Source organism: Mesitornis unicolor, unplaced genomic scaffold (assembly GCF_000695765.1).
Source record: "Mesitornis unicolor isolate BGI_N332 unplaced genomic scaffold, ASM69576v1 scaffold18052, whole genome shotgun sequence".
NCBI classification, from domain to species: Eukaryota; Metazoa; Chordata; class Aves; order Mesitornithiformes; family Mesitornithidae; genus Mesitornis; species Mesitornis unicolor.
The window spans coordinates 17,886-25,744 of NW_010168694.1; the positions used below are offsets into that span (position 1 = coordinate 17,886).

At 55.2% G+C, this 7,859-nt stretch overlaps 2 protein-coding genes across 2 annotated transcripts in view; both read left to right on the forward strand.

Annotated features, from left to right (window-relative positions):
* Positions 1–947, forward strand: part of SUGP1 (SURP and G patch domain containing 1) — an 18,795-nt gene extending 17,848 nt beyond the window's left edge. The window contains exons 14-15 of the mRNA XM_010179113.1: positions 261–390; positions 921–947. Coding sequence (XP_010177415.1) covers positions 261–390; positions 921–947 — 157 coding nt within the window. The remainder of the gene's footprint in view (positions 1–260; positions 391–920) is intronic.
* Positions 948–4,091: 3,144 nt separating this feature from the next.
* On the forward strand, positions 4,092–7,654 carry TM6SF2 (transmembrane 6 superfamily member 2). The gene is made up of 10 exons (XM_010179112.1): positions 4,092–4,183; positions 5,464–5,570; positions 5,679–5,776; positions 5,911–6,014; positions 6,114–6,196; positions 6,362–6,486; positions 6,605–6,706; positions 6,811–6,903; positions 6,980–7,099; positions 7,448–7,654. The coding sequence occupies exons 1-10, from the start codon at positions 4,092–4,094 to the stop codon at positions 7,652–7,654; spliced, it is 1,131 nt and encodes a 376-aa protein (XP_010177414.1).
* Positions 7,655–7,859: the final 205 nt, after the last annotated feature.

The window sequence follows — 7,859 nt, forward strand, 5'->3', positions numbered from 1 at the left end:
AGTGTTTCTGTCCCGGCTGTAAAAGGTTAAGCAAACACACACCGACGCCACTGCCTCCTTCCAACAACAGCAGGCGTCATTGATTTGGAAGGGCGATGTAAAAACGTGGCAAATGCAATAAGCTGCTCCATTTGAACTGTCTGTCTCGATGCAGCATGCTCTGCGTGATGGTGCCCAGCAGTCTGAGTATTTTTGGTGAGGAGAAAGGCGATCCATCACATCTGCTTACCCCTGAGCCTTCCTTCCCTCTTTCCCAACAGGGGAACCACTGCTGTGGACGGGGCTGGTTTTGGCATCGACCGTCCTGCCGAGCTGACCAAGGAGGATGATGAGTATGAAGCATTTCGCAAGCGGATGATGCTCGCCTACCGCTTCCGACCAAACCCCTTGGTAAGGAGGTCCTGAGGCCATTGCAGACACAGTGACAAATCCATTCTGGCTCCTGTGTATATCCCATCAGGGTGGGAGCGTTTCCAGTGCTTAATCAAGAGAGCAACCGCTTTGAAAGTATCTCTTTGATTCTCTTCTTATGTTAAATCAAATTATCGCCACCAAAACATCTGTGGATGCGCAGTTTTCCTTGCTATGATATTTTTTTAATACAAAAGCCCCTGTTTTTAATTTTATCCGGTACATGAAAAATATAAACTCTGCACACAAAGGAAGCGGATGGGTTGTCTGCGAATCTGCGGTTTATTTTGAATAATAGTTTTCCTGGCTTGTAAATTTGCATTTGCCTGTGTCCCATTCAGCTTGCCACAGCGCCTAGAAAGCCACATTTGTCATTTTTGATGGGAAACCTCAGGTTTCGCAGTCAGAAATGTCGTGTTTGAGTGGCCTTTTCAGATAATTAGGCTCAGATGTTCGTTGTTGCGTGAAGACAGCAATTTTGATTACATTTCTCTCATTATTCCCCACAGAACAATCCAAGACGACCTTACTACTGAGAATGTTTTTGGGACAACGTATTTTCAAAACAGTTGTAACTTTACTGTGAAATGTTATGAAACTGCATTATCATTCTCTTCTTTGCTAATATTGTAAAACTTCTCGAAGTCACAGACCCATCTTGCACCCAGAACAGCCTACGAGCCCTACCGCGTCCTGATGAGGCCTGGGTGGCGTTCGGTGAGACCGGAGATTGTTACCTGGTGCCCAGCACCAGTGGAAGGGCAGCACCAAAGATACCAATAGAAATAGTTCAGGGACCCCATCCGTGTTTAGCTCAGAGCCACGTTACAACAAATGCATTTTTAGCCTAACGGCAGCTCCTCTGTTGTTCCAATGTGCAGCTTGTGCTGCTCTGGGTTGGTTTTTTTTGGTCTGTTTTTATTTGAATTGCAAATACAAGGGCCCGTCTCCCAATTTTTGCAGCTATTGTGCAGTCAGGCTGTTGTCCCCTGAAGAGCTTGGCTGTGATGCTGTCAGGAAGCCAGAAATGCAGTGTGACCTTCAGCTGACATTGCACAACCACTGCCTCCTTGGTTTACTCTGCCCTGGGGATAAAGAGGCATGGATCGGTGGGGGACGCTGAGGGGCGCAGGGTCAGCTCACCCAACTTCAGAGGCGTCAGCCTCTTGGGAACACTAAATTCACCCCCAGATCCCAGCAAACCCAGAGACTTCCTCACACTTTGTGGGTGGGGATGTTGAAGAACCAAGCCTCCAAACACAGCTTAACAAAATGGCCTTTGACATCAAAAGAAACCCCTCTACGAACACCATTTTTTGTCATTCAGCCTGTAAATAAAATAAAACTCATTTGTTCCTTTGTTTTAATCACTGCATTTTTAGAAAGAGTGGTCTTAATGTGATTTTCGTGGGCTGAGAGACCGCTCTAACTCTCTTTCCTTCCAAGCATCTTAGAGAACACACAGTGAAGTTGGTTGGTTTGGTTTCTTTGGCATTTGATTCCCCTCAGTCGAATACCTGGCATGTGATTCTCTTTTGTTAACTTTTCTTAACAATGTAGAGCCAAGGACTTGGCTTTCAATAAAAACATTTGAAACTGTAACTTCAGGAGGGTTCATTCTGGGAAAAATCAAACTGTGCGAGCACCTTGCAGAGGCACGGAGCTGGGTTTGCTCCCGGGGAACGCGTGGTGTGCGGCTGCATGGGGACGTTGTGCTTGGGATGGGAAATCATGGAAAATTGGGAAATAAAGATAAGAAAACTGGTGGGTCATCAGTAGGACCAAGCTTGTGCTCAAGTGGTGAAGGTCACTGTGACTACTGTGCTTTCCTGGTAAGTTGGGACTCTCATCCCTTCAGTTTCTCCCTCTCGTGGTGCTGCTGGTTTTCCTGGATTACCAGAGACTGCAGCATCACTGCATGGGTTTTCTGTAAAACCAAGGACTCGCAGAGAGGCTGTTGGAGAACTGAGACACTTTGAGTTGGTTTTTTTTATTCCAAATATACGTAATACCTGGTTGCTGCGTGGCCTGAGAGGTAGCTGCAGCAATCGCCGCTTACTTAGTCCATGTTTCATCCCTTTACTTCTGCCCAGCAGCCTTGGTCTCGCTGAACCCCTTCTCTTGATAAAACTGCCCATCACTAGGTGCTTTGCTCTGTTATTTTTATCTTTCTCATGTTGTTGTAAGTCACGCACAGTTCCCCGTGCCCTGGGGTCAGTTTTGCAGAAGCCCTGTGAGCCACTTAGCGCAGTCCTTCTCGGTGCTGTCATTAGCTGCAAAGAGGGGGTTTATTCTTCAGAAACCGAATCAAACGGGCGGCTGCTGTGACAGGCCCAGAAGGTCACCAGAATTGGGCTCTTTTAGATCAGAGAGTGAATTCCCAGTGCCCGCTGTGTCGCCTGCCCGGCTGCTGTGAACGCACCGGGGGCTGAGCACTGTCACAAATCACCCGAATTTCAGCAAGTTTGCCCCAAGTGCTGCTGCAAGAACCAGGAGACTGAAGCGATGCTTCAGAGGGGTCGGTAGTCAGGAAGATTTGAAGGTGACTGCTTCAAGTCATCCCAAATTGCCTTGTTTCACCCCCTCATTTTTGTTTTTTATGGGGTGTCGTGCTGCTGTCAGCCATGTCTCGTTCCCTAGCCCCATGGACTGAACCTTGCTTGCTCTCGGGTGCCTTTTCTTCGCTGTAGGCTGAACGAGCACCTCTTAATGAGCCTTTCCTCGTTAGAGATGAGCCTGCTGGTGACCTGGTCACTGACGAAGCACATGGGGTGCATTCAGAGTTATTCCCATATGGAGAAACCACGAACGAGCCCGGGGCAAAGTGCAGGGCAGCCGATTCGGCCCCCGGACTCTGAAGCAAGAGGGCAAAAGAGGGCCATGGTGACACGTTTGGGAGGCTCAGGGTGCAAGGGGAAAAGTTGAGCAGCCACTTTTGAACGAGCCCGGGGCAAAGTGCAGGGCGGCCGATTCGGCCCTCGGACTCTGAAGCAAGAGGGCAAAAGGGGGCCATGGTGACACGTTTGGGAGGCTCGGGGTGCAAGGGGAAAAGTTGAGCAGCCACTTTCGGGCTCTGTTAAGCACCATGGAAGTTTCTAAGTGTGTGTCTGGTTTTGGACCACTGAGCTGGGTCTCTCCATGGGCCGGTGGAGAAGTAAATGCTGGTGTTTCGGAGCAGAAAGCGTGAGAGGAGGAGGTCAGGGCAGCACTGGGCTCCCAGCTGGATGCAGAGACCTTGAAACCCCTGCGCTCTGCTCGATTCAATGCATTATTAAAGGCAGGGATGAAGCGCTGGCTTTCACGTGCTTGCTCCTTCTCTCTCACGCTCACAGATCTGAAGAGGTGCATCCTCTTAGCTCCTTTAATACCTAAGATTTACAGAATGAATTGGTAAAAAACAACCTCCAAACATTCCTCGAGTTTTCAGAGCCTCTTCTAGAGTGGTTTTATCCTTCCCCCGCAGTCCTTAGCGCCGTTTCTTGAGGCAGTTCTTGAGCGCAGAGATGGGTATGGACACACGTGTTCAGCTGCTGCCTGTCTACCCCCGGGGCCCCCTGGCTGTACTCCTGGGACCCCTGGGCCTTCCCCTGGGTGGCTCTGGCTCTTTAAGGGCGCTGCCTGTTTGCTGGCAGCGGGGCCGAAGTCCGCAGGCGTCCACGGCGATGGTGGCCGTGCTGGGAATGCAGCTCCCCACCGTGCAGGGCGCACTCGCCCCTTCGCTCCTCGCCATCCCCGTGGCCTTTGGCATCAACGGCGCGACCACCGTGGCAGAGTGAGTGTGGGTCCGAGGCGAAGCTCTGGGGCTGGGGTCCAGTTCAGAGCTGGGTGCTGGGTCCTGGGTCCAGTCTGGAACTGGGTGGGAGCATCTGGAGTGACCCAGAAGGAGGATGGTGGGAGCCATCCCACTCGGGATGGGCCACCGGGTCCCACTGGGAGCAGGAGAGGGGGGAGCAGTGTCCCAGGCAGGGTTCCTGGGCCCTTCCTGGAGCTGGGGAGAGTGGAGGGGGTCCGGCCCAGGGCAAGGGGCTTGGTGCAGGGGCTGCTGGCCCATGGAAAGGCTGCTGCAGGCCTGCACTGTGGTTCATGGCCCCTTTAGGACTTTTAAATCCCGTTCTCAGTGAGCAGAGGCACAGCTACGCTGCTTGGCCTCATGACACAACTCAGAGCCTCACGGGACTCCCTGACAGCCCAAATCTCTGCAGATTGGGATGCTCAGAACCTCCCTGATTTACAAGCATCCCCTCAAGCCCCTTGACCCCAGTACAGCCCCCCCAGCCAGCGGGACAGGACCCCCAACATGGGGTGTCCCCTCCAGACCCGGCAGTGCCTCCCCAGACACGGGGGGATCCCTCCAAGCTCCAGTTCCCTATCACAGAGTGACCCCCTTGGTAACACAGCTGCTGGTGTGTCCCAGTGTGGCCGATGCCACCCATCATCATCACCGTCACTGATAACGGCCCCGCTGTTGGTTTTACTGCTCGGCACCTCCCCGGCTGGTGTCACCCTGCCCCGGCATCATACAGTGACCGTAGGTGCCCGGTGTCACGCTCTGCACCACAGCATCTGTATTTGAATTTTGAATTAATCATTCCGTGGGAGTAATTAGTTGTGTAGTCATTAATTATACACCAGTAACAATGCACTTAGGCGGTGACACTTCAATGGTTTGATTGTTTGGAGGGTATTATTTTGAGTTTTTTTGAGGAGTATCTGTGTTGGTTGGGATGCTCAGGGCTCAGCCTCACTCAGTGCTGCTGTGACACTGGGTGTGGGGTCCTGTGCTCCCCTGTCCCTGTTCCTGGGGTGCCAGACCCAGTCTTTGGGGTCATTTCAGACCCTGGAGAAGCTGTGTTCCCCTCTCCAAAGGGAGCAGCACCCTGTGCCACTGTGGGACCCCACCGAGGGGAAGGGTCTGATCCTACTGCTCTCCACTGTTCATTGGGCACCTCCCAAAATCGGCAGGGTCAAAGGGTGTCTCACCAGGGCTTGAGGGGATGGGGCGTCACCCTCCAGCTGTGCCCGGGTGCTTGAACCTGTGCCCCCATTCTGCAGCAGCCCAGTGGTGCTGATGCTGACAGGGCTGCTGGTGCTCGCCACCCTCATCTCCATCATCTTCATCGTAAGTGGAGGGAACCACTTCCAGGACCCCCTTTTCTGCGGTGAGTCCCCCCCACCGGGGTGTGGGGGCTGATCCCATGCTGGGAGTGGAGGTTTGGGATTTGGGGTGACCCACGGGGCGTGCACAGAGCCATCTCACCCTTCTACAGTGTTCGTGGTGTTCTCCTTCACCTCCGTCGTCGATTTGATCATCTCGTTGGAGGAGGATGGCTTCATTTCGGGCTTCGTGGAGGTCTACGTCAGAGAGGTACCATGGCTGCTGCTCCAGATGCAGAGGGACCATGCAGGGAGCATCCTCAGCTCCCATGGGGTCTCGTGGGGAGGGGGTGTGGGAAGTCGCTTGCCCCCACCCCGCGTGATCGCCGTCTTCCCAACGGGCAGGGCGAGCCCTACCTGCGCACGGCACACGGTATCATGATCTGTTACTGGGACGGCATAGTCCACTACGGGCTCTACCTCGCCATGATCGCCGCCATTGGCCAGAGGTGAGCTCCAAGGGGCTCCTGGGGCTGGGAGGGTCCCACATTTTGTGGGGAGGGCAGCTCCGAGCCTGGCTGGGACCTCTGATCCTGGTGTCTCTGCAGGAAGAGCTACAGGAACCTGGGTCTCTTCTGGCTGGGCTCCCTAATGATGAGCATCATCGTCTTCCTCCTTGGGAACCTGATAGGTACAGGGATACAGGGAGGGCTCAGCCCCTGCTGCCCCCCCAGGCTGCCTCCATCCTCCCAACATCCCAGGGGGTTGCTCCCAGGGGCAGAGGAGGAAATTACTGCCCTGGGGATGTGATGGGTACCAGTCCTGGATGCTCCTACCCTATGCTCTCCTTCCCCAGGGAAATTCAGCTCTGACCTCAGCCCTGCCTTCCTCCTCAACCTGCCCTACATCCTCATTCCCGTCTGGACCGGCGTCAGGCTCTTCCAGCAGCCCAAGGCACTGCCATGTCTCAGCCCTGAAAAGGTGAGCAGGGGCTCGAGCTGCCCCTGGAGCCATCAGCGTTGTCCCCATCCCAGGGCCAGACCCCAAAATGTGGAGCCAAAAATATGAAGCTGAAAATGTGGCGTTTTCCCTCTCCCAGGTTATGGAGGAGCAACGCAAGCACCTGTACCAGCGGCCCCAGGACGCAGCTCTGGTCCTAGTCCTGCTCCTCACCGCTGCCTTCACCTTCTTCAGGGGGATGGTGAGCACTGAGTCCCCACTTGGGGGTCCCAAAAGGGCTGTGAGGGTCCCGACTGGGGTCCGTCTGCCTCACGTCCACATCCCCTCCACTCTTGGCATCCCCAGGTGGTTTTGGACTGTCCAGCTGATTCGTGCTTCGAGTACATCTACCAGCACGAGCCGTACCTGCGCGACCCCGTCGCCTACCCCAAAGTGCAGGTGAGTGGGGCTGAGATGGGGCTGGACCCACCCCGTGGCCCTGGGGTTGGGGTGACTCTCTCCATGTTCCCCCCAGATGCTGATTTACCTGTTCTACGTCCTCCCCTTCTTCTGCCTCTGCATCTATGCACTGGTGCTGCCTGGCTGCTCCTGGCTGCCTGACTGGAGCCTCGTGTTTGCTGGTGCCGTGGCACAGGTGAGGGCTGCCCCAGGCTTGGGGGGGACACACACATTAAGACCCCTGGGCTGGGTTTTGGTCCCAACCAGGAGAAAACAAGCGAGGAGCTAGGTCTGAGCCTTGGTGGGGGAACAGATCTGCACTGCATGTGGAGCAGTTCCCACCGCCGCGGCCTGATAATTAATTTGACTGTGGTGGATCATAATGGAGCCAGGGATTCGTTAGCCAGAAATAGGCTAGAGCGAGCCTGCGGGGCTATAGATAGGACATGCGGAGTGTGCTTCTGCGAAATATTCTTTGGTGCCGGGAGGGCTGCACCGGGCCGGCCCCAGGGTGCTGATTCTCCCCATGTCACTGTGTCCCCAGGCTCAGTTCTCCCACGTGGGCTCCTCACTGCACACCCGGACCCCCTTCCCCTACCAGACCCCCGAAGACGTCTGGTGGGGCTTCATCCTCACCAACGTCCTCTACGCGCTGGGCCCCCAGCTCCTGGCCCTGCACTGCCTGCGCTCCCCAGCCTTCTTCCTGCCCACCACTCCCACCCCCCTGCACCGGGGCAAGAAGCACCAGTGACAGGGCCTGCCCCCCTGGGGGGGCCACTGCCGGTGTCCCTGCCCCCTCCTCCTCCCCATAGCAGCCTGCACTGAGGCCTGCCTGGCAGAGGGGTCCCCAGGGATGCTCTGGTCCCCACTGTGTCCCCTGATACTGTGGGGTGCAATGGGGAGATCCTGGGGTGCTCTGTGTGGGCATTGCTGCAGCCCTGGGCTTGCAGGGGCTC

Excerpts from the sequence above, each read along its gene's own strand:
- TM6SF2 (XM_010179112.1), top strand. The coding sequence starts at position 4,092 with ATGCAGCTCCCCACCGTGCAGGGCGCACTCGCCCCTTCGCTCCTCGCC. Across the intron at positions 6,197-6,361 it reads CCTCCTTGGGAACCTGATAG|GGAAATTCAGCTCTGACCTC; the intron begins GTACAGGGATAC and ends CTCCTTCCCCAG. Across the intron at positions 6,904-6,979 it reads TCGCCTACCCCAAAGTGCAG|ATGCTGATTTACCTGTTCTA; the intron begins GTGAGTGGGGCT and ends TGTTCCCCCCAG.